Here is a 26,152-nt window from a genome sequence, read left to right on the forward strand (position 1 = left end):
AGATGAGAGTATGTGATATATGGGTAGGTCACCAATCAGGATAGGGAGTGACTTGGGTATTGGCCCATGGTTCCAGGATTGTTGGGCTTTGTTCAGAGACTATGCAATAACCAGACTTCCCAGATTTTTTTGTATATTTATCACTGAGCCTTATCACTGACCCTTTGAAAGGCACATTGTTGTCCCTGCCTCAAGCATGACTCCACTTACTGAATTTCTGGCATAATTTTAAAATCTCCTCAATAAGCCTTGACATACAGTAGGGACATATTTATGTGTATATAATAGAGTATTTTCAGTTAAGGGCTCTTGACTTTGGAACTTGCTTCCCTTTTTGATCCAGCAGACCTGACTCCTTTGATATTATGGGCATGATGCAAGGTCCCTGTTTTTCCAGGTTCTTGATGAGGAGGTGGATTAAGGAATGCATAAGTGGGTTCAAAGGGGTGATATTTGTGACTCCTGATAGGCCATTAAGATCCTTTTTTATGTGTACACTCAGAGCACTCAATCGGTGTAGTTTAAAACTACCAGTACATTAACTAAGTATTGAAAAAGGATGGTCAAGTCTCTCAGGCAAGGTGTATAGTATGTTTTGGTGGAGGCTGTCACAGTCCCTGGGAACTCTCCAGTTTAGTTGCAGGGAATCTTTCCTCCCTGGTTATATATAATTTCATTTCTAAAGCCTCCTGTTGTGTCAAACAGTGCTTATCCTGGGAAGGCTGGATGTGATGTTTGCTGGGTCTTGTCAATTCTGTGGCTTGGCACTGGAAAGGAAAAGGGTTATTAAATGATGGCTATTATACCAAACAGATTTTGATAGTAACCACTCACATTGCTCAATGATTGTGCTATACTTACTAATGAACGCATTTTATTGTATATTTAGTAGTTCACAAAATCATATTCATTGAGTATAGGTGTAAGTATAACTGCAGGAACACGATTTCTGCCATTGGATATAGCATATTGCATGATTGTCCAGCTGCACCATAGCACTGCTGTCCATATGCCACATATGAGTGTTGTGTAATGGGAGTAAGGCAGCTTGTTCTTGCTGCCGTGTGGTACATGTTTGAGATTACCATGATACTGGCAGTGAAGGAATTCCCAGCTCTGCTGGCCTCTGCATAGAAGTGCAAAATAGTAGTACTATTTTATTTATTATGTTAAGTCAGGTGGAGAGGAAGATCTAAGAAAAACCTCAAAGGCATTATTAGGGGTCCAAGACCCTGATCCTACAAAGACTTACTTATGAGCTTAACTTTAAGCAGGTGAGTTGTCCCATTGAGTTTTATGGGACTACTCACCTGCTTAAAGTTAAATATATGTATAATTTTTGCAGGACTAGACCCAAGTTCAGAACCCACATCTTATGTATGGGCAGGGAAGAGGGGGGCTTGATCCACAATTTCAGGAAAAGTTTTTAATTAAAATAAAAAGTTTAACAAACAGAATCTCTTCTCTGACATGGTGGAAAGGATCAAAGGTAGATATTTCGTACTCATGAAAGTCAAGATAGTGGGGCTAGGATAACTTAGGTTTTAGGAGACCCAAATTCAATTTCCTGCTCTACCACATGAAAGAGAATTCAGGGGAAAAAATATTTCTGATCAACCAAAACATTTTTTTTGGACAAAATCAAAATGTTTTATTTTTATTTGAACTTTTAAAATTTTATATTATAATACAAAGTATAATGCAATAACAATTGTATATGATATTACAAAATAAAATATTTCTAAAAAATGTGAAACATTTCATTGCTAAAATGTTAAAACAGGATGTTTCAACAGTGTCTGAACATCCCCCGCTGTTTATTCTGTGAAATGAAATTTTAGCAAAATCAAGGTGATTTCGTGAAGCATTTTAATTTTGATGGAACTGCATTTTCAGAACAGAAAATGGTTTTGTCAAAGTTTTTCTGACCAGCTTTAGTTACAACCCACTTGAGATCACATTTTCACTCCTTGAGGCTATAATTTTCTCTGTGCTTTCTAAATTTTATTGCAAGTACTGTACAGAAATGACAAAGTTTGTTTTAATGGTTCATTGTGCATTTTGAAAAAAGCATTTTTATCTGAAATGTAATACATTTTCAGTAACTCTTTGTTGATGCTGTTCTCTTTGGATCAGAGTCATGACAGGACCTTGTCCCAGCCTTTTAGAACATGTATATTTGTCTTTATTTGATCTATCTAATTTGTATGTTGATTTAGTCCCTATCCTATCAGGACACTCACGGTGATGTAGATAGATAGAGTTGAATAAATGGCAGTAATTTGTGATATTACTGGAGTGGTAACAAAATACTACTAGGCAGGAAATTCTGATTGCCATAAAGGTTCAGTTAAACCATTAACAAGTATTGAATAAATGAATAAATTCAGAGCTGTTTCAGGTCATTTCTAAAACATCCCCATGAGACTGTAACTTCATCTCTATATATTAAACTCACTTATCTTTTCTGGTTCTCAGAAACAAACCAAAAAGAAAGGGGAAAAAAACTCTGCATAGAGCTATCAGTCATTGCTACACCAGAGAGAGAGGATTCTAGGTTGCTAGCTACAAACTCCTTATTATGAAAGCAATTAAGTACTATCATTTGCTGGTACAGATTTTGATTAATGAGTAACTTTCGTTACAGGTTGAGATTGATACCTTTGGCCCTTGAACTGGTCTAATCTCTAGCAGGGCTGTAAATTTCATTGAGATTTGTTGACACAAGATCTTTTATCTATATACTATGTCAAACAAACTGTTTGATTAATGTCTTTCTCTTCTCTCTCTCTCTTCCCCCTTTCCACCCCAGTTTGCTTCACAACCACAAACATGGTCATTTTAATGAGTAGGAACTAAGAAAATGGTATGGGCTTACTTGAGTGACATCTATGCCCAGAAGTGATGGGGTGATGATGTGGTGGTGGTGGGGCGCATGCCTGCTATCCCCTTTGATTCATCACAACCTAAGATGTGTATCCCATGAGATATATTCCATCTCTATATTCTTCAATGTTGATTCTAAAGATGTTCCTAGAAAGTGAAACTTAGAAACTGTTGTAATTCCTTTCACTCAGGGCCTGAGCCTCTAAAGCTGTGGTCCCCAAACTGTGAGGGAGGAATGTGGGGGGCATGGCAGGGCCTGGGCCAGCCTCCACTGGGGGTGGGGAGGGGGTACCACCCAGCCCCACTGTGCCCCCAGCTCTGCTCTGGCTCCAGCTCTGGCCCCAGCCCCAGCCCCAGCCCCAGCCGAGGCCCCAGCTTTGGCTTCTAGCCCCAGCCACAGCTCCCCCCTTCTGGCCCTGGCTCTTGTCCCAACCTTAGCCCCCAGTCCCTGTCCCAGCCCCAGGTCACAGGGTGATGCAAACAGTTTACATTACGGGTAAGGTGGGGTGACAAGAGTTTGGAGACCACTAATCTAAAGTGCCAAGTACCCTAAACTTCCAGTGAGAGTAAGGAGAGCAGAAAGTGCACAGCACCTCACAGAAGGCACTCATTACCTGCAAGATCAAGTCCACTGTGTTTTATTATTCGAGAGCCCAGTTATCTGTGTATGCTCTTGTGTTATGCTTTCTAATAGTGAGGAAAAGAAAACATTAGATGCTACTTTTCTCCACCTCAAGACAATATTAGTTTAAAGAATGCAATATGTTTTCCTTACCTGAACGTGTCAGTTCTGATGAATCTATAACTAACATGACGGAATATAATCTTTCCTGGATAAATGACACATAATATCTGATCTGATGGTCACAGCTCAAACATTGCTCAAGATTGACTTACACAGCTGGAAGTTGGTTTTGTCTCAATTTATACCAACTACAGATCAGCGGGTAGTGTTCGATGTATTGGGGATCGATTTATCGCATCTCGTCTCAATGCGATAAATTGATCCCCAAATTGACGCCCATACTCCACCTTGGCAGGAGGAGTAAGTGTAGTCGACGGGGGAGCCGTGGTAGTCGACTTGCTGCCATGAGGACGGCCAGGTAAGTCAAACTAAGATACTTTGACTTTAGCTATGCGAATAGTGTAGCTGAAGTTGCATATCTTAGTTCAAACTTCCCCCCTCACCCCTCGCTAGTGTAGCCCAGGGCTAAATCTCTATATTCGTAACACGATCTTTAGGGTGTAGACAATTGAAAGGTAATTCACACTGGAATTTGAGCTACATTGTACACATTGATGAGCTCTGAGATACTTGTAACTAGGGCTGGCTGCACAAAACTCTTATAGAGAAACCCAAACCAGGTGAAACTCAGTTCGGTTTGGGTTTCAATGAGACCTCAAACTCAGAGTTTTGTGTGAAGGTTGGAGAAGAGTCTGAGTTGGGGGACTCTGTCCTCCCTCTAGAGAACTCCCCCACTAAAATAGACCCTGGAGCCACCAATAGTGGATTGGGTGGTGACTGGTTACATATACTCTACTGATATCTTCAGGGACTTCCAAGTGAACCCTACCAAAATCCCCTTTAAGGGCTATCCTGTTACCATGCAATGCATTCTAAGGTGCATAAGAGCCTAGAATAAGATTAATTGGCCTTCAGTAACAGCAATGGGTCAAAAGAAATGCCTTCAGGTAATGTAGCTATTCAATGAGTGTTGAGGAGAAATGTTAGACAAAGAGTCTGCTTCCCTAAAGATGCTGATAAGAAGATTTGTGGGAATTGGGCTTATCTTGCTGGACCCCTAAAAATGCAAGACAGAAAACTGAAAAAAGGAGTGTTACAGACTTCTGGGCTTCCTTAGATGATGGCACCAGCTAAGGGGAGAGTTTTCTCAGGCCATGGCTACACTGGCACTTTACAGCGCTGCAATTTCTCGCTCAGGGGTGTGGAAGAAACACCCCCCTGATCACTGCAAGATACAACCCTGTAAAGCCTCAGTGCAAACAGTGCCACAGTGCTGGGAGTGCGGCTCCCAGTGCTGCAAGCTAAACCCCATGAGGATGTGGAGTACGTGCAGCGCTGGGACAGCACAGCGCTGACGCTGTGACTACACTCACACTTCAAAGCGCTCCCGCAGCAGCGCTTTGAAGTTTTGAGTGTAGCCATACCCTCAGGGTCTAGCAGGGTTGCGTGGGGGCAGAAGTGGAGAAACCAGTGAGCAGTGCCTCATGGAATAGGCTGGGAGGGAGAGAGAAGAGTCACTGTGGGGTCAGGAACAGTTGACAAATGATCAAAACAACCTAAAACAATGTGTGTCAGAGTACAGCACAGGTGAGTGACAGTTGACAGTTAAGTGTGAGCCTCACAATGTTCTTTTATTGTCATCTACCTGTATTGAGGTATTCATCCTTTGGCCCAGAGTCTTCACTAGTGATTTGTCATCTCTAGACCTGTACAGTGGCTCTTCTTTCTACCATGAAGATACTGACATGCCTAGAAAGCAACATACTTTAAAACTGGTAGGGTATTTGTATATTACACTATCATGTATTTCCCTAACATTTGCCAAAAGGGATGCAGTGCTGCTATGTCTCTGTACAGGATCCAGGAAGGAGAAGCCAAAACCAACTAACCAAAAGATACACGTCCACTTTAAGAAGGCCTCCAAACTGACCAGGGCCACAAGAGATCCTAGTTCTCTACTTGTTCTTGGAGACAGTCAGGCAGACAGGCTGGCTCTCTCCTTTCCCTTAGATGTCAAATCAGGGGAAGAACCGCTTAGTCTACTTCCATAGGAGGAGAGATTAAAAAGACTGGGACTGTTCATCTTAGAATAGAGTCACCTAAGGGGGGATATGATAGAGGTCTATAAAATCATGAATTGTATGATGAAAGTGAGTAGGGAAATATTATTTACTCCTTCACATTACATAAGAACTAGGGGTCACCTGATGAAATTAATAGGCAGCAGGCTTTAAAAGTACTTCTTCACACAACTCAAAGTCAACTTGTGGAACTCAGTGCCAAGGGATGTTCTGAAGGCCAAAAGTATAACTGGGTTCAAAAAAGAATTATAAAAGTTCATGGAGGATAGGTCTATCAATGGCTATTAGCCAGGATGGGCAGGCATGCAACCCATGGATAGATCATTTGATAATTGCCCTGGTCTGGTCAGTCTCTCTGAAGCATATGGCACCAGCCACTGTCAGAAGACAGAAATCTGAACTAGATGAACCATTGGTTGGCCAATGTTATGTTTTTATCAGGAAATCAGGGAAGATTTCTTACAGCTCCTTGTCTGTTTACTGGTGGAAGCATACATCTTGTTCTCAGTGAGATATTATGATAACATAATCTGTCATTAGTTAACGCTAGATCATGCTGTCACTACCTGGATCAATACTCACTTCCTGATGAGAAACAACAACAACTATTTGGTATTCCAGCAAATCAGGAGGAAAAGTGGATTAATCACATCTGTGCTGACCATAGGAGATTATTGAAGTAACTAGTGTAGTGAGATTAACAAGTAGTTTAGTAAGATTAACGGAAAGGCTAGACACAGACTGCTGGTCTGTTCCATGGTAGCTATTCTTATTTCCCTGAGCAGCTACTGTGTGTTTCCTACTGGGTCACATCTGGAAGTGCCCTGTGAATGCAAAGTGGATGTCAAGCAGTACTCTGGCAATTATTTTCACTGAACCAAGAAGAGGTGATATTAAAGTCATCTGCGTAGTAGCTATCTGGATAGATTTTCCTGCTTGTCAAAAATGAAATGGTTTAATTTCTGCTGTAAACAGATTTTTTTCTTAATGATAAATCATATAGTAGTAACACATTCTGCACTCTACCTACTGCTGCTGATCTTATCTTCGAAGAGAGAGAATCCACTTCTCTCATATCTCTTAAAATTTATTTAAAATGTGATATTATGTGTTCTAAATGGCAGCAGTCTGGTCAAGAACTTCAGTTTTCTCTCTGTATATATTGTATTTCTGAGCTATCCGTATGTCTTTTTTGGTAGTAGTTTCTGTAATTAACAAGGAAAAGGCAGTTCCTTATAATGTATGCTGTACTTCTGTTAAAAGGGAATAAATGTTTGACTGTTTAATTTTAGTCCAGAATAAAATGCTAGTAATAAGTGCTATGGAATATTAATAGATAGTACAGCAATTGCTAAATTTGATAATAATAAATAGTATTCCAATGGAAAAAATGTTTGCATATTTAGACGTATAGTTATTGAATGACATAGTTTCCTTTTTAAGTAGAAGCAATTGCCAATTATTACTTTTCAAGAAACCTATTCAATAAGAATCCATGTTAATCTCTTTCCAGGTTGTTGACAATCACAGAGTAGAGATCTGTAGAATTATTTTCATTTGTGGAACAATACTGCATGCTCTCCTATGATGATTGAAAAAGGAAAAAATCATTCCTAAAGTTCTGAGAAATAACAAATTTTTGTTTAGAAACCTCATCTGCTATTCAGTTTAAATGCTTCCTCTGTGGCTTGCCTAGAAAAGTGAGGTTATTGTAGGGCAGTGGCTGCTAATTAAGAGTGTCTACTAAATAAAGATCTAATATAGCACTTTTCAGATTGACAATGCTTTACAAACTTTAAAGGCCAGATCAGTATGTTTACCCTGTCTCTACTTGAGCTAGCATGCTAAAAATAGCAGTGTGGCCATGGTAGCATGGGCAGTAGCACAGACAAGTACATGAGGGGTTAAGCTACCTGCACCACACTGCTATTTGTAGCACCCTAGATTGATCAAAGCTAGCATGTGTTTGTCTGTTCAAGCTGAGAATTACACCTCCAACAGCAGTGTAGACATATACTCAGGCACAGCTACACAGGGTAAGCAAGAAGAGTAGAGTAAGACACTCCCACTATGCCACTGTGCAGCTTGCCTCACTGTGAGTCTGGATGCCTAAGGGTAAGCTGGTGCTGTGCAGGTGGGCAGGGAGTGGGGTGGGAATGAGCAGAGTCTTGTCTTTGCTCCTCAGTGTACTAACTAATAAAGATGAGCTGGTGCAGGGCAGCGAGAGAAAGTGATTAGAGCTGGGTGAATAACTTGATTTTCAGTTTGCTGGAAGTTATGAAAAATCAGGAAAAAAATTGTTTTGTGTCAAACTAAATTTAGAATTTTCAGCAAATCAAAAAAATTTTTTCCAGTCAAATTAAACGTGTACTTCAACCTGAAACCTTTTGTTTCCATGCGTTTTTAAAGGATTAGATTCACCAAATGGGGGACATGGGGAGAGGGAGACACAATTCCTTAACTGTTCTGCTCCTGAATCAGCAAAGCTATATGCTGCTCTTTACACTGGGCAGGATGGAGAAGCCCAGTCTAGTCGTAACTAATTAAGCATTATAATATTCCTTTAAGTTTTCACCAATTTTTCACCACAGCTGAGGGGTTGAGTAACTTGCCCAGAGCCATGGGGCACTCAGTTTGAGTGGTGGGATCAGAACTCCAGAAGTCCTGACTCCCCGCCCCTTCCTCTAACTGCTAAACTCCGCTTCCCTCTCATTTATCACGAATTATTGCCAAATACTGCAATTGTCTGGCTGTGCTGGTGTAACTAAACTTAAATATGGGCATTTATTCTTGCAAGCCCTCTGGACCAATTTTTCATTGTGTAAAACTGGACAAATTTACAATAAACAGGCAGCCTTGCGTTGTAGTTTACTCAGGATCAATGAACTGGCTGGATTCCTCAAGCAAGAAGGGGCAAATTTGCTTCAGCATAATTTGCTCCTGCTTTTAATATCACAAAAGCTGTATTGCAGCTACTACTACCTCCCAAGTTCTAAGGGAAATGGGTCACATTCTGCATCTTCCTCTGCCCAGCTGAGAAGAAAGTTCCACAATGAGGTAATTATAGGTGAAAAGGTTATAAATAGAATCTACAGTTTTGCAATGGTGCTTTGAATGGAAATTCCCCAGAGGGGAAATAAACCCAGATCCACGTAATCTCCAGTGACTCTTAGACACAGATTCAATAGAAGTAACACTAAAACAGCCAGATCAGATCAGTATGCACACAGAGACAGAGCGACATCAGAACAGAATTTTCTGCCCCTTCAGTTTAAGACCACAAAATCTCTTCACGCAAGTATGCCAGGTAAGAAGAAAGGTGTGTCAGTCCAGAGGAGAGAAGCAAGGAGTAAAGTTACTTTCTTTGGCATTGTCAAAAAAAAAAAAAAAATCGGTGCTTTCCATTTGAAATTCCATCAAGAATGAATGTTGACAGTTTCAGCATTAAGTTCCACTCAGCACCCTGGTAGGCTGTAGGGTGCAAATGCGGGGGGAGGTCAATGGCAGCCTGGGCCCTGAGGCAAGGATGCTCTGAGACCCAGGGATGACTTTGCAGATCTTGGTACAGATGCAGATGCCACACCTTGTGCCCTCTCTACTGTCCTGCAAACCGCTCCCACTGGAGGGAGAGATGGGTGACATCAAAGGCAAGGATATTTTCCCCCCCTTTTACATGTGATTTTCTGCAGGAAAGGGTGAGATAGGTTTCTGGATGGTAAAAATCAAAACTGCATAAAATCCAAGGAGTGCAAGGAAGCTCAAACGTCAGTGTACTGTGGGATTTTACAGCTGGCACTCTGTGCACAATAAATACAGACAAGATAATTTAATAATAATAAGAAATTACTTTACTACTTGAGGGAAGCGTGTGTTGAACTGTTCAGCCTTTTATGAATATAAACACCTAATGGAGACAAGGTTTCTGAAGTTCAGAAGCAATCAGTTAACTCTTCTTTTATTCTACTTCCGTGTGTCTCTGCACCTCAGGTTTGGAGAGGGACAGAAAGAGGCTTTATTTTCCTCACAAAACTTGTGGTTTTGGCTCCAGCCAGGATGTACTGGAAATTTCACAAGTGATCCTGATGTGGCCTTCTAAGGTTTTCACACTCAATGTTTGAGCAAGCAACTCAACTTTTAGGCATCTGTCCAGCCCAAATTGCTGGACTTACGGAAAGGAAAAATCGAATGAACAACTACAAAATAGGGAATAACTGGCTAAGTGGTAATAATGCTGAAAAGAGTCTTGGGGTTATAGTAGATCACAAGTTGAATGTGCGTCATCAAAGTGATGCAGTTGCAAAAATGGCTAATGTGATTGTGAGATGTATTAATAGGAGAGTTGTATGGAAGACACAGGAGGTAATTATTTTGTTGTATGTGAGGTCTCAGCTGAAGTACTGGATTCATTTCTGGGTGCCACACTTTAAGAGTGATGTGGACAAATTAGAGAGAGAATCCAGAGGAGAGTGACAAAAATGATTAAACTGACCTATGAGGAAAGATTAAAAAACTTGGGGTTGTTTTATCTTCAGAAAAGAAGACTGAGAGGAGAACACACAATAGTCTTCAAATACGTTGAGGGCTGTAATAAAGTGGACAGTGATCAACTGTTCTTCATGTCCCCTGAAGGTGGGACAAGTAGCAATGGGCTTAATCTGCAGCAAGGGAGATTTAGGTTAGATATTAGGAAAAGCTTTCTAAGGGCAGTTAAGCTCCAGAATAGGCTTCCAAGAAAAGTTTTGGAAACCTCATCATGGAGATTTTTAAAAACAGGTTGGAGAAACACCTGGCAGGGATGGTCTAGGTTTGCTTGGTCCTGTCTTAGCACTGGTGGCTGGACTGGATGATTTCTGAAGGTCCCTTCCAGCCCTACATTTCTATGATGCTATTATCATTCACATTTTTATATTTACATTTTTCCACCTACTCAGTTTTGCTCTATGATTGATTTCAGCTTTGGGAAGATGGTGCAGGGAGGTGCATTTTAAATTTCCCTGTTCTACAGAATGCACTTGGCCCATTATATTTAATGATTGCCAAGGTGCTCAGATTTAAAACTTGAAACTGTGCATAATCAGGAACATTTTCTTAACATTATGAATTTTACTCTTTGTGTGATCATCATGATAGCTTCAAAGTACAAACTGACATAGTAAACCCTCCATTAGCCTTGTTGTGAGTGGTTGCAGTATTGAGTAAATAATGTGCAATTTCCAAATTGTCTACTTACAAATTTACAAGATGTCCTTATTAGCTCCAAAAATCTCATTACATTATATCAAGTAAATTGAAAATACCTTTAAAACACATGTCGCTTACTTACATGATACAATATAATAGCTTAAAAAAAAAAAAAGCTGAAATTCTCTCTATGGCACAGACTTGTTACATTTCCATGAGGCTTTTCTTTTCTCTTCCTTTTATTATGCTGCCACCTTACCTTGTACTGTATTTTTCATTCAAATTCTATCCTACAACAATTTACACAGTTAAATAATATAGCCATAAAGCTGAAAATAACAACAAAGTGAAGGAGAAATGAAGAGGCATGAATAAGCGAGAAAATATATGTTTTCAGCCAAGATTTGACAGGAGATAAGGCAGAGAGATACAAGAAGTCAGTTCTATTTGACAGAAGCTGTGGAGGTGAAGGTTCTCCTCCCAACAGGGGCCAGACTGTGTGAATGAACACAGTGAATGATGACAAGTAAAGGGAACAAGGAGCCTCCAAGAGACAAGGTCATAACAGTTACACAAAGCAAAATACTATAGAAACGAGACAAGAATCAATGATTATGACATTAGTAATTTGTACTGTAGATTAATTTCTGGGTGTGTATTGTGGTTCCCTGCTTCATTATGCTCTGATCTCTTTAACTCTGTTCTGGGCCTTCCTGTCACTCACCACCTCTCTTTTCTTTCCCTGGCATTGGTGATCTCTGAAAAGTGTAGAGACTCTTACTGATAAATAAAGCTGTTTGTATCTCCTTTCTTTCAAACGATAAGGCCTGGTCTACACATAGATTTTGTATCAGTATAACTATGTCAGTTAGGGATGTGAGCTTTTCCCAAAATAATTATATTGGTATACTGTGAATGCAATTATACTGGTAAAGGTGCTTTATATTGGTATAGCTTCCCCCCTTCCCTACAGGAATAAGCTAGACTGGAATAAAGCATTGCTGTAGTAGTATGGTTACAGCAATACAATTTTTGAGGACAAGCAAGTCCTAAGGAAATAAAGTCAACTAAAACCCTCCGTACTCTACTCCCCATCACACTCTCAAAACAACTTGATGTAGCACTAAGGCTATGACTACAATGATGTTGGCATGTAGCTTGCAGACACTGCACACCCCTCAGCACAGGTATACATAGGAGTGAGACACTGTTTAGGTGAGTAAAGACATGTCCAGAACTTTACGGTATATACTCTACACATCTCTCTACATGTCCAAGCACTTGCTTCGCACACCTACACTACACCGCTGCCTCCTCGTTGCTCGAGATGTTTCCCACCACAGTGGAAGGCTTTGGCTGCTCTGAAAGCTGCTGGATTCTTTCCCTGCTGCCAAAGCCTCCACTGCTGCATGTAGCTACACATTGCATTGTGGATGAGGCCTGCTTTTCTCTGTGGCATGTAGCTACACATATCCTGCATGCCACCACAAGTGTAGATAAGGCCTAAGAGGGTATGTCTACACTGCAATTAGACATCTGCAGCTGGCCCATGCCAGCTGACTTGGGCTTGCAGGGTTCAGGCTAAGGGGCTGTTTAAGCGTGGTGCAGACATTCAGGCACAGGCTACAGCCCGAGCTCTGGGACACTCCCACCTCACAGGGTCCACTTCTGATTTCAGTAGTTTTCTGGTCATCATAGAGTTATTCAGGGCAAACAAGGCATGAATTTTAAAATGTGAAATATGAGTTTTGTGTAATCACATGACATGGCACTTTAAGAAGAGGACCATATGTTATGAGACTCTCGATAAAATCCTCCGATACTTCTTTCTTTTGTGGGAATTAATGGAGGTCACATAAAAGCACAATGCACAGGCCATAATGGAAAGAATGATGTATTTGTGGAATAATTCCCACTTCTTGAATAACACCACTCTAGGTGAGGCTGCACAACTCAGGGCTGGGAGCAGTCACTCTGTGCATATGCTCTTTCCAATAGGATTTCCACAGTTTTTCTTAGGGCATGGCTACACTTACATTTTTGCAGCGCTGGTAGTTACAGCTGTGGTCGTACAGCTGTGTAGGGTCAGCGCTGCAGTGTGGCCACACTGACAGCGACCAGCGCTGCAGTGTGGCCACATTTGGCCAGCATGCCAGCGCGGTTGCGGAGTGGTGCATTGTGGGCAGCTATCACAGCGTTCAATGGCTGCAACATGCTTTCAAAAGAGGGGTGGTGGAGTGTGACTCTCTTCGGGAGACAGAGATGCATTTTTTGAGCAGACACAATTGTGACCAGCTCCCTGCCTTGCAAGTTCAAAGACGGGGTGTTGAGTGTTGACAGAGAGCGTTGGGGAGACAGCAGAGAGTGGATTTTGGAGCAGACACTGTTGACAAGCCGCCTGCCTTGCCAAATTCTGGCCATTTCCCGCCCACCCCTCTCTCAATCACTCTAAATGTAAAAGGCTTCAGACCAATAAGCAGCTTCTGACGGGATTCCCCCCCCCCCGCCGCCGTGCATTGTCTCCGCAAGCAAAAGCCTAGACATTCCAAGCTCGGCTCGCTCGCTGCTGCAGCCAAGAGCAGCTGTGTTTGTTTTTTAGCTGAAGTAGCTCCGGCGGAGTACCTTCCGGTTTGTTGTATACAGGAATTGTGGGATACCTCCTAATACCCTGGAGGCCAATAACAGCGCTGGTGAGTGTCCACACCTGATGAGTAGCGCTTCATCAGCAGCGCTGGATTCGCTACACCCGTAGCAGACCAGGTGTACAGCCAGCGCTGCAGGAAGGGAGTTGCAGCGCTGGCTGAGCTTTGTAAGTGTGGACACCTGGTAAGTTGCAGCGCTGTAACCCCTTCACCAGCGCTGCAACTTGCAAGTTTAGCCAAGCCCTTAGACTGGAGTTAAAGCAGGTGAAAACAGCATTAACTTCTGATCCACTCTGATGTCCCCCCAGGCTGAAGGGAGTAGGGTATATATATAATGGAAGCATCCTCAGGGCACGTGGCTACCAAGTAAAGGATGGTGCCACAGAGCCCCAAATAAGGCTCTGAATCCATGGGTCTGGATGGATTCTTTCTTCATGAATTCCTAGGATCCACAGGAATGGTAAATTACATCTTTAACCCTCTCTGTGATCTCAAAACTCATCCCACATGCGGGGAGCATTAGTGAATATTTTTTGCTAGGTTTACCTCCTGCATGTTTTACTGCAGAACACTATCATATGATGCACCGTTTCCCTTTTTTCAAAAGGATTTTAGTGAACGTTGTTTCAGACCAAAGATTTTGCCTTCATAGTGACTTCTTTTTTTTTTTTTTTTGTATTTGAACCATAATTAAATTAATTTAGTGGTATCTTGGAGCTGATGATACTATCAGTCAACATGCAGCAAATCTGTGTGTGCATAGTCACAAGGTTAGTTATCACCAAATAAATATGAATACTTGATAAACTAGTACATAAGTTTAGCCCCCAAGAAAAGCTTTGAACCTAAAGTCCTTGGTAGAATAGATTCATAAATTATATGTCCAGAAGGAACCATTACAATTATTTAGTCTGACGTCCTGTATAACTGGCCAGAGGACTTCCTTCCCTAAATTAATTTCTGTTTGAACCAGAGCAGATGTTTCAGAAAAACATCCAATCTTTATTTAAAAATTTCCAGTTATAAGAAATGATAGCATAGTCTCAGTGTATATGTGAGCTAACTATAATCTGAATTGTTTTCCTCTTGGGAAGACTAGACGTTTAGTGTCAAGTCACAGAGTAACCTGAGTCATGAACTCATTTTTTTCCTAGAGATAAATTAGGTTCTGTTGTCTTGTTCTTGTTTCCCTATAGCCAATAGACATTTCTATAAATATAAGGAATCCATTTACATAGATTCCCTGTTCTGCTTCTCTGTTTAAACAAACGTATCAAATAACATATGTTTATGATTTGTTTCCTCCCACTGGCCTCTAAATATATTTTTCTTGTTTACTTGAAAAATCAATAAAGGTCAAGAGCCAGATTCATCTCTGGTGTAACTCAGTCAAATACGTTGAAGTTATACCAGGGATGAATTTGATGCTAAATATTTAATACTGTATATTTTTCAAATATTTCATTGGAAAGAGACCCAGATGGGAAAAAGTAGCAGTTCAGTAAAATTTGTTCTTTCAGACGTCAAATACTAGTTAATCCAAAGCATCTCAAGCATGAGATGAAACACTCCCTATAATATCTCCAACTTCTATAGGCCTTTAAAATGCGGTGATCCAAAACTGTTCAGGGGTGAAACTCAGAGGAAAAGAAGTTTCTATGCAGACAGTGTTTCCTATTTAACATGCAATAAATATTAGATTACATTTACGAAAACTAAAATATTTATTTCCTGCAAAAACTCCTCCTAATCATTAATATCCCCCTTTCATTTATTGCTAGCTCTGATGGAAGAGTTTCTACTCAACATTAAAAATATGATAAACACTCTTAAAAAAAAAGAATTATTTTAAAAAATATCCCTCAGTAAACACAATTTACTAACTGCCGAATTTGAGAAGATGAAGAAAAATGAATTAATTCATTCCTGAGTTATACTGTTCCTGAAAACATGCTTTCTTTGTTTATATTGAATCATTGAATAGGCCATTTTAACAGTGGATCTAGCTATCTATTTAGACTTTTAGAAGGTCATCCTTCACTGTGGTAACTGATGTTTCCTCCCGTTCATTCAAAATGAAGCTTGTTTCATATCAAAAGTACCAAATGAACTTGAACCTGGCACCAGTAAGCCAACTCCACTAAAGCTAAGAGCAACTAAACTCTGCTGCTTGCATATATGTTGTACTGACCATCCTGGCAGCTAGTGATTAACCAGATGTCCAACACTGAATTTCTTCTCACAGAAGAGGCAGAAAGTCTCTTCCCTTGACAACCCCTTGGTTAACCACCTCTTGGCTCCATGCAGACCCACCTCTTGGCTCCATGCAGTTCTGTCCCCTCTGTGAATGGATTTTAGGGATTGATCAAGGCCAAATAATTTGCTCTTGACCATTCTTACTGTTCTACCTGTGTGACCCTGTGCAACTTTACCACATCATATATTCTACCATGCTGTATAGTACAGTGGATGAAGCTCCTAGACTTAAAGAATGTGTACCATAAACTGCAAGGTCTACTGCCTGTGGCAAGACTCTTTTTACTATTGTTCTGTGTGAAAATCAGGAAGAGCCTGTCTTTTTACAAGGTTCTTTTTTCCCTGTTAATTTCTGGTTGGGGGCGGGAGGGCTAATGGTTGGAAGATTTACTGGGCTTTAAAGTACTTGTACTGTTCTACCAAATTAGTTCTAAATCTGCCAGATCTTTGACATGATCTTTAACCACTGGTAACTCAAGAACTGCTGGAAACCAGTGCTTTGTACCATGTGATAGCTTTCAGAGGGCATAGCATCAACAATTCATGAGAGATGGGCTGTTAAAAACTTGTCAAAGACAGAATAGAATGCCTTATATAGCTTTCCTCGAAATTCATTTTTGGCTCTGGAATGTCACAAGATATTGACTTTAAGATGATTACTGGTTCCTCAGTCTATCAATTCCATTTTGGTATTGATCCATAACTGGATATAGCCAGTATCATACCTCTGAAATTAGCACACCAGGCAGAAAACGTTAAAATAATGATAATGACAATGAGCTACATTTGTAAACATCTACTCAATGTGCAGCGGCAATCAAAAAAGCTAACAAAATGTTGGGAATAATTAAGAAAGGGATACATAATAAGACAGAAAATATCATATTGCCTCTATATAAATCTATGGTTCACCCACATCTTGAATATTGCATGCAGATGTGGTCGCCCCATCTCAAAAAAGATATATTAGAATTGGAAAAGGTTCAGAAAAGGGCAACAAAAATGATTAGGGGAATGGAACAGCTTCTGTCTGAGGAGAGATTAATAAGACTGGGACTTTTCAACTTGGAGAAGAGACAGCTAAAGGCTGATATGATAGAGGTCTATAAAATCATGATGAGTGTAGAGAAAGTAATTAAGAAAATATTATTTACTCCTTATAACTAGGGGTCACCAATTAAATTAATAGTCAACAGGTTTAAAACAAATCAAATGGAAGTATTTCTTCATACAACACAGTCAACCTGTGGAACTCCTTGCCAGAGGATGTTGTGAAGGCCAAGACTATAACAGGGTTCAAAAAAGTACTAGATAAATTCATGGAGCATAGGTCCATCAGTGGCAAGGGATGGTATCCCTAGCCTCTTTGCCAGAAACTGGGAATGGGCGGCAGGGGATGGATCACTTGATGATTACCTGTTCTGTTCATTCCCACTGAAGCACCTGGAATTGGCCACTGTCAGAAGACAGGATGCTGGGCTAAATGGACCTTTGATCTGACCCAGTATGGCCATTCTTATGAGAGAGGATGTAACACAATAACTATGAAACTCCAGGCAAGTCTGGCATTGAAAGAATGTAGCAGATAACAGAAAACCCCTTTAATAGCTGAATCACTTCTTTTAAACACTGTGTCTGTTTCTTAATTGCAGAAATAGCTTCCAAACTGTCCACATTCAAGTGATTCTTTTGGCCTCTCACCTCTGTGAGACTTGAACTGCAAGTCTGAGGGAAGCTCTAGATCAGTAATTTTCCTCAAAACAACCTTCTCACTTCCTAAGCATTTTTGGAACACAAGAGTCTCTCTACCCCTGCAGAGGTTTCTAATTAATGTTAACTGTAGTGTCATAATGTTTTGCAGTTAAATAGTACAAAAAGAAACATCATCCTTTAACTGCTTTTTAAAAAACTCAGTCAAATTATACTGGTTGAGGGGTTGTTACTCCTTTTGATGATATCCTTCAGGCAGTGGGCAAAAGCTAAAATGATGCTCTTTAACTGTACTAAACTAACTTGTCTGTGGGAAGGTAAGATTCCACATACTTGCCTGTTCTCTGTTGCAGAGGTGGAGAAATCAATCAGCAATACTTACGTGGTTGAATCTGGTAAAAAACCTGCTACTCCCAAGGTTTTGTATGTTAACAAAGTTGGTTGCTGTGTTTGTTTGTTTGTTTGTTTGTTTGTTTTTTGTCTGGTTACTGCTGGGATAGATTTGACCACTAATCAATAGTTTAAAATAGCCAACCAAAAATAAAAATGGTCCTTAGAACTTCACATCAATAGAGATTAAGATAAATTAAGCCTCAATCCTGCAAATTTAACTTAGTGTGTCTGACTATTCCCATTGATTGAAGTAAGATAACTCATGTGCTTATGTAAGCAGGACTGACGGCAAAAACTACAACTGCATACACAAAAAAAATCATATTCCAAAAAGAGGGAACAGAGAAAATACACTGACATTATTGTGAATTAATAAGATGCTTCAGTACTTGCCCATTGACACAAAGTCCAATTAATTTTAGGCACTTGCTTGCTTATTTTAATGACTATTCATTATTTAGGTAGCTCTGAAAATCTACACAATGCTTTCAAACATTTAAAACACAAAGTTTCTGTCCCAAGGATCTGACAATGTAATTGAGACAGATGAATATTGAAACACAAAATAAAGATTAAACACAATACAGTTAAGGAAGAATGATAGAATGGAAGTCTGTACAGGAGATTTCTTGCTAGAAGTGATTTTGAAGGAGAGATTTAAAAAGGTGGCAGAGAGAACTTGTAGTGGACAAGAAGTTGGAGGCTGTTCCTCATATTGCACTATGGGATGGTGTTTTACTGCACTGTAGTTGAGGTTGAAAGAGCATTTATGTTAAAAGCTAAATTTTCAAACTGCTTTAAAATCTACAGACCTAATCAGATTGGCCTGAAAAATGGTACGCCAGTTCAAAGAGTGGGGTACAGTTTGTGGGGCAAATTTGGGACAAGAAGAACTGATTGTGGGGCAGAGGATTTATGGTGGAGAAAAGGTTGAATTTAATGTGGAAAAAAGAAATGGAGCCAGAGATGAGAGAGAATGAAGGAGATGGGAGCATGGAGGCAGAGAACAGGTCAGAGCAGCAGGAGAGGAAGATGATTCTAACAGCAGCTTTTTGCCTGGACTAGGAGGGAGAGGTGAGAAGAGGACGAAGAGGCTCCATAGCATGGTAAGAGATGACAAAGATGTTGTTAGTAGTAGGGGTTGAAAGAAAAGGATGGCTTTTAACAAAGATGAGCTGCATCTTCAGCTGTGGTTGATATGTGCTTGGCAGAGATGGAGATGGGAACGACGGTGGCTTTATACCACCTTTACATCCCTTATATGCCACCTATGGTATGGCTGAAGGATGGGCTGGGTATAGAGATATGCCAGCTCTATTTTGGCTGGAGATTCTCCTTTGCCGGGGGATTCTCCGACCATTCATTTAGTTTGGCTGTCTTCCCAGTGCTGGAGCATAAAGTGGGGGCCAGGATCTGGCCCAGTATATTAGAAGAATCAGTGAATCATTCTCTAATGGGGTAGGGATATCTTGTCTTGCATTTTTGTACATATGTGCAGGAAAGAGACCAATGAGAACCTCTGTTGCTTCCCCAGAAGCAGATATTCAGGCATGGGCAGCCTGCTGACATCACTGAGAGAGAAAGGAGTCATCTTTTGGTAGAGATCCAAGGGTCATTCAGGGGAATAGGAATCAAAACCCCAAAACACTTGCCCAGGGCAAGTGGTGAGACTAGACTAGTGGTTCTCAACCTGTTTACCATTGTGGGCCGCATCCAATACTACCTGTATGGCCCTGAGGATGTCACATGGGCCACTGAGCTGTGCTGACCCATGGGCTGCAGGTTGAGAACCACTGGACTAGAAGCAGAGCAGCAGAACTGCTAGTTCTTCCCCAGAGGGAAAGGGTCAAGCCTAGGAACAATGAAGGGGACTAGAAGAGGAAAGGTCTAGTGGTGGGTTGCATGTTGGTTATTGGGAGTCATTTTTCCCTTTCCCCATTCCCAGCAACCAGGAAGAAAGGAAGGGTTAAGTTTCTGCATTTTGTCAGACTGGAAGGATTATGTGCTGTGTTTCCCATCAGGCATTGCCATCCTCTTCCCCCCCACCTGCTAGAGACTACTTCACTTTTAGTATTGGCTTCTGGCTGATAAGTCTACTCCTCTAGCTAACAGGTGTCTGGTATGATCATCTTGGAGTGGTGAGTCAGCATGGTTCAGTAAATTAACCCTGGGGCAGGGAGGCTGGAACTTCCATCCCACTTCTGCCTCTGACTTGCTCTGAGACCTTGGGCAAATCACTTCACCCTTCATGTCTCCGTTTTCCCAACTGTAAAATGGCGGTAGTCATATTTATCTACCTCACAGCTGTTTTATGAAGATTAATTTGTTGAAGTCTGTAGTGCACTTTGAAAAATACAAGGGAACTCTATGTGTGAAGCACCGTTATAATCTTTAGTACTTCAGTGATAACACCATCCCAGAAGATGTCATTGAGAGAACCCACCTAGACTTGATGTAGAATTATGTGAGTCTTTGCAGTAGTTCAGAATGCTGTTTTATTATTGTTGGTATATCACAAAGTGTGCACAAAAGGAAGTATAGAGTGTTGCTAACCTTATAAAACAAGCTGTCTGCACATTTTTGAATGATATACATAACTCTACTTTAAAACCTCATCTAGACATTCTTTGGAGTTGATCCCTAAAGCTGTACAAATGCCTTGTTTATACAATGCGTAATAGCAAACTTGCTTTAGCAACCTCTAATAAACACTGTGAAAGCCATTGGTTTGTATATTATATCAAGGTGCATGGGGGGTGAATGGAAGGAGGCAGTGGTAAGAGCCGTCTCAGAAGTAATCTTGTATTCATTTACACCACATTCTGTGCTAACAAATTGTCTTCAATGGGGTTAACCCATTCCCTTCCCCTTGTGTGTAAGTCAGGGCAGAAGCTGTCCCTTTTTATTTACTTGAACTGTTTACAGTTTCCAAAATGCTAAAACATTACATTGAGGTGCATGTGCAAGGAAATGGGGAGGGGGAGTGAACACTCAGAGCTTTCATGTGGCTACTGTTGCTATGATACTAGGTTCAAGCATTTCTTTCTTTCTTTCTTTCCCTCCTTGCTCTCACTGAGTTGGAGAAAAGTAACACTGATGAGGGTCTGAATGGTTTGGGCTTCATAGGGGACCACTTTGTGTATGGGTCAGAGAGTTGCTAGGGGGGTGTATGAATACCCAAGTGTCATTTCTCATTTCCATAACAAGCCAGATTTTTTCACGTAAACGGGGGATGTATTCATGTCAGAGGAGAGTCATTCACTTTTTATGTACCCTAATTTCTCTCCACACCCATTCCTCAGCAAGTTGTACCCCAACACGTTGAGTTGTAGCCATCTACAATTCATCAGGCGCCTTAAGCTGCAAGTTTTTCAGAGGGTTGTTTTGGTTACAGGTTCTTAAGTGCTGCTCATCTCCTGCTGATATTGCACAAAACCTGCCAAAAGCATTCTTTTGTAGATAGAAACAAATTTGGATTAGTTTCCAGACACCCAGTAAAGAAATTATACAGCACGTAAGCTCCAAAAAGCAGGTTTTGTTTCCAGGGCTGTTTCTCTACAGACATTTGTCTGCTTTTATCCAAATATGATTTGTTTTGCTGAAAAATTCAAATGCACATTTCCAATGAGCACATCGAATGGTCAGAAAAAAAATGTGTTTCATTTTATAAAGGGCTTCTAATTGAGTGTCATAACTAATAACCACCCTTTCCTACTGTTCAGTATTTAAAAAGAAATAAGCAGTTCTAGTGATTTCCATTTCATGTAGCGTTTCTTTTAAATTATCCTGGTATTTGTTAATGAAGACACTGATCTTCCGTATCTGCTATTCAAATCAATACAGTCATCTGCTGATAATTTAATGGTTATGATAATGAATAAGCTAATATCCCAACCCTCCCTCCCCCCACTGTTCAATTATCTCCAACATCCAATGCATTTATCGCCTCTTCTCTCTTTAGCACTGCAGTGATAACACCCATCACTGTCAGTCAGATATGAACATAGTAGGTGCTTGGAAGAGAGGCTACACCGGAAAGAATGTCGTGATCACCATCCTGGATGATGGCATTGAGAGAACCCACCCAGACTTGATGCAGAATTATGTGAGTCTTTGTAGTAGTTCAGAATGCTGTTTTATTATTCAGAATTAAGATTGCTGCTTGTAGAAAGTTGACTGTGTTGTTCTGGTTGATGGAGCAAGAAAGAAAGAACGAAAGAAAGATTTTCTATAACAGCAAGGAAGGAAATTACAAAAAGTTATATTTTTTCATATGGAAATAATCTGTAAGATAATATCTTGTATAATGTCAGTTTAATATCTGATATGTCTTCCATAAGGAATCTGTATCCTTATGGAATATAAGGAGGGGGTTGAATTCAATGAGCTCATAATTTTTCACCCCATATCCAAACACTTTGACCTGTGGTCCTCCCACCACCATCACTCTCAGAGCTTTTGAATATGCTACACATCTGGTAATTTCAAGAGTATATAGCTAAAGGGAGAGTATAAACATTGGTAGGCCAAAACTATTTATCTAGAGAGATAACAGCTCATTTTTGAAGTCCTTAACTTAATTCTATCCTCCTGAGTATTTATTGAAGTTCAAGCTATCCATCCAATGGCTAGAAAAAATGTAAGGAAAAAAAGATATGTGACTTGCACTTATCTGCAACACTTTGGGGTCTCGCCAGTATAGTTCTGTTGATTCCAATGACGTTAGCCCCAATTTACACTACTCTGAATGAGAGGGGAACCATGCCTTTTGTTTATTGTAAGTTTCCTATGGCCTTATAGGTTTTCTGTCTGCTTGTGTTTTGTCACATTTAAACAATTAGTTTAAAATAGATAGGAATATTTGCTTAATGTACAGAGAGGCTTCTTTCTTGGTAGGTAAACTTTTTGTCTTATCAAAGCTGACATTGTCCTTTCAAGCTATTTAGAATCTCAGAGCAGTGCATTGCTAGGGGGATTATTCTAGACCACAAGTATAGTCATGATGCAGAAGTGCACGACCTTGGGTGTCTTGTTGTTTTTATGAAATGGAATGTGCATCCTGTACATGAATGCAGTGAAGAAAACAAATGAGTGAATTTGGGATGAAATTCTCATATGTTCTAGCTGTAGAGGTGAATTTCATCCTGACAGAGCATTCAAGACATAGGGCATGGCTACACTTGCAGATGCAGAGCGCTGTGAGTTAAACCCACCTTTGTAGAGTGCAGTAGGGAAAGTGCTGCAGTCTGTCCACACTGGCATGGCCACATTTGCAGTATTTGCAGTGCCATCGGGAGCAGTGCATTATGGGCAGCTATCCCAGCGTGCAAGTGACTGCAACGTGCTTTTCAAATGGGGTGGAGTATGACAGGGAGTGTGTTGTGTGTATGTGGGGGGAGAGAGAGTGGGTTTTTGAGGTGCTGAGAGTATGTCAGCATGCTGTCTTGTAAGTTCAGCTCCCTCCCCCGCCTCTCTCTCACTCAGTCAAAGCAAACAGTAAATGTTTGCTTTTTCTCCAAGCTGATAAGCAGCCAGCTTCTCCTAGCAGAGCTTTGAAAGGGCATTTCTGCATTCCTGCAGCTGATTTCACTACAATGACAAGAGCGGTCACTTGACTTAAGGGGATTATGGGATGTTTCCGGATGCTGATCATAGCGCAGTAATGCAACAAACTTGTTCACACTGGTGCCGTGTCGCTCCAGTGGGGCACAGCAAACGTTCTTCCACTCGCCGAGGTGGAGTACCAGCAGCACTCTAGCTGTGGAGTCAGAGCGTTCTGCATGCCTTGCCAGTGTGGACGGGGAGCGAGCTAGGGTGCCCGGGGCTGCTTTATTGCGCTGTAACTCGCAAGTGTAGCCAAGGCCATAGACATGACGCTGTCATTAACATCCAGTCCAAAATGTTAGAGATGAGTCCACAGTTCTAAAGCCATTGATTTTGAATTAGCCACACTTAGGGGCATATCCTGCCATCCATCCTGTATATGAACTCCCTTTTGAAAACAGGAAGTTCTACCTAAAAATCAATGACAGGATATAGCTTTATTTGTCAATTTAAGATTCATTTGATCTTCACATGCACTACATCTTTCATGCTAATTCCCACATCATAGATTATTTAAACAAGTCAGGTACAACTTTCCTCCCTCATAGAACAGTTGAGATTGTATCAGATGCCATTAAGTTTATCCCAGTCCGATCCTTCTAGTGAATGTAAATGCAGCTATTTACTACCTCCCCCACTTTCTACCCTTGCCAGTGAGGAATTCCCCCAGGGCAATTCACTGGTTTGATGACAAATGCCTTCTATGTGGCTACAAAGAGGAAAATTTGAGGTGGATATGATAACTGGTTTTGAACAAAGAAGAGATTAAAAGGAACCACTTGCCATGTCAACACACCATATGCTACCACATCAGTTAACAGAAGCCACAGAAACAAGCAATTGTTTGCACTATAAACTATTTTCAACAGGAAGAATCTTGGTAAATGCGGAAAATATGGCAAAAACACACATTTCACATACATTACAAATAGTTATGCTCCCTGAAAAGAGAAGGTATATTCTTTTCCTGAGTGTATAGTTTGTGTTATGTATGTGAAAACTATGTAGGAATATTTTCTTAAAGGAATGTAAAGGATCTCTGCTTCCTAACATTTTGGGAATTTTTCTTTTCTTAGACTATATCCAATTGTTATTGAACCTAGATACATTTAATGCAAACCTAGTCTCTCTTTCAGGTGTTATATACAGAGGTCTCAGGAGGAGTATAGGGTTTTATGTAATAAATTTACATATGTGACAAACAGCTCTTCCTATTTTATAATGATTTTTCAAAAAATACTTGTGTCTAATGTATTTGTTATCCTCTACCCTTTCCAAAACAAAATTTTAAAAATGTAAATCCTGTAATTATTGACCATATAATCTTTTCCTAAAACATCATAAAACCTCAGGAATGTTAGTTAACCCAATTACTCTCTTGTAGAAACCTGCTGAAGAATGTATGTGGGCCACATGAGTCAGTGGCTAATTAATGAGAAATTGGTTCTCTCTCCCTCTCTTTTTTCTGTTGGTTACAGGATTCAAACGCCAGCTATGATGTCAATAGCAATGATATTGATCCCATGCCTCGTTATGATGCCAGCAATGAAAACAAGTAAGGCCTGTTCACTATGGCATGTTTGACATTTTAAATGCGATGCCTGAAGCAGAACATACCAAATCTGCCAGTGTAGTAGGGATGCACCCAAATGTCTCCATAAAGCATTGAGATTTGCATTTAACTCTGTGTTATGTATATATAATATAGTGTGTCTCCTCACACACTGTACAGCACTCACTCTGTGAGTAGATGGGTGCACTTATCCGAGAATTTATAAGTAAATCCATTAACTAGAGTTCTAAGCATTGAAAAATGAACGCATTTTGAATTTGTTTTTTGGCAAGTCTAACCTTTTTTCAGAATTTTTTAAGCAAATTGTTGGAGTCTGGTACTTCGTTTTGTGTGGACTTTGCCTTAGCTTATGATTTCCTTGCACTTTTAGTTTTTGTGGTGGTGTGAGAAAATTGGGGCTAAGTTAATGGAGTTTTGTGTGTGTATGATTTTACTAGAGGCAATTTAAAACTAACTAACAAATAAATGAACGGCAATTCATTCTGATTGTAATTGTACGCCCTTTGCTGCAGATGGTTAGATATTTCTGTTTGAAAAATAGTTTTCTCCTTTGGAGATCAACTTCTTTTTCAATGTTATTCTGCAGTTATTTTTAATGGTCCAAGAATCTCTCTGGGAGGCTCTGGTCCCATTCTGGGGCACCTGGAAGGGCCCAGCACTATCATTGGGGCCCTTGGCAGAGTTACTCATCTGTTAAACATAGCACTTCACACAGGGAAGTATAATCCTTTTTATAGAATCATAGACATTAGAAGCAATTATCTAGTCTCCCTGCCACTGCAGGATTGTTCCTACATTATGTATACATGGAAAGTATTGTAATGTTACTTGTCTGCAAGATAGATTTGCATTAGAGAAGCTATGAGGGAGGAAGCCTTTTCTTTCTCACCACTCCAGTGTTTTAGGCTATTCTTCTCCCCTCTCAGCCCTACAGGGCTTGTGTTACAGAAGCCATCCATGATTAGTTTTTGTCTGAAACCAGTCAATGCTGCAACCATTATGATCAGAGGGTTCTCTCCAAAAGGACATTGAGGATCCGTTCTTGATTAGAGTCATTGGCAAAACATCCATTAACTTACAT

The 26,152-nt window shown here is 40.4% G+C and overlaps 1 protein-coding gene across 2 annotated transcripts in view; it reads left to right on the forward strand.

Annotated features, from left to right (window-relative positions):
- Window positions 1-26,152, forward strand: part of PCSK5 (proprotein convertase subtilisin/kexin type 5) — a 297,459-nt gene that overhangs the window by 62,640 nt on the left and 208,667 nt on the right. For both annotated transcript variants that reach the window (XM_032774960.2, XM_032774962.2), the window contains exons 4-5: window positions 21,856-21,999; window positions 24,977-25,053. In XM_032774960.2, the coding sequence (XP_032630851.1) occupies window positions 21,856-21,999; window positions 24,977-25,053 (221 nt within the window). The remainder of the gene's footprint in view (window positions 1-21,855; window positions 22,000-24,976; window positions 25,054-26,152) is intronic.

Source organism: Chelonoidis abingdonii, chromosome 6, assembly GCF_003597395.2.
Source record: "Chelonoidis abingdonii isolate Lonesome George chromosome 6, CheloAbing_2.0, whole genome shotgun sequence".
Taxonomy (NCBI): domain Eukaryota; kingdom Metazoa; phylum Chordata; order Testudines; family Testudinidae; genus Chelonoidis; species Chelonoidis abingdonii.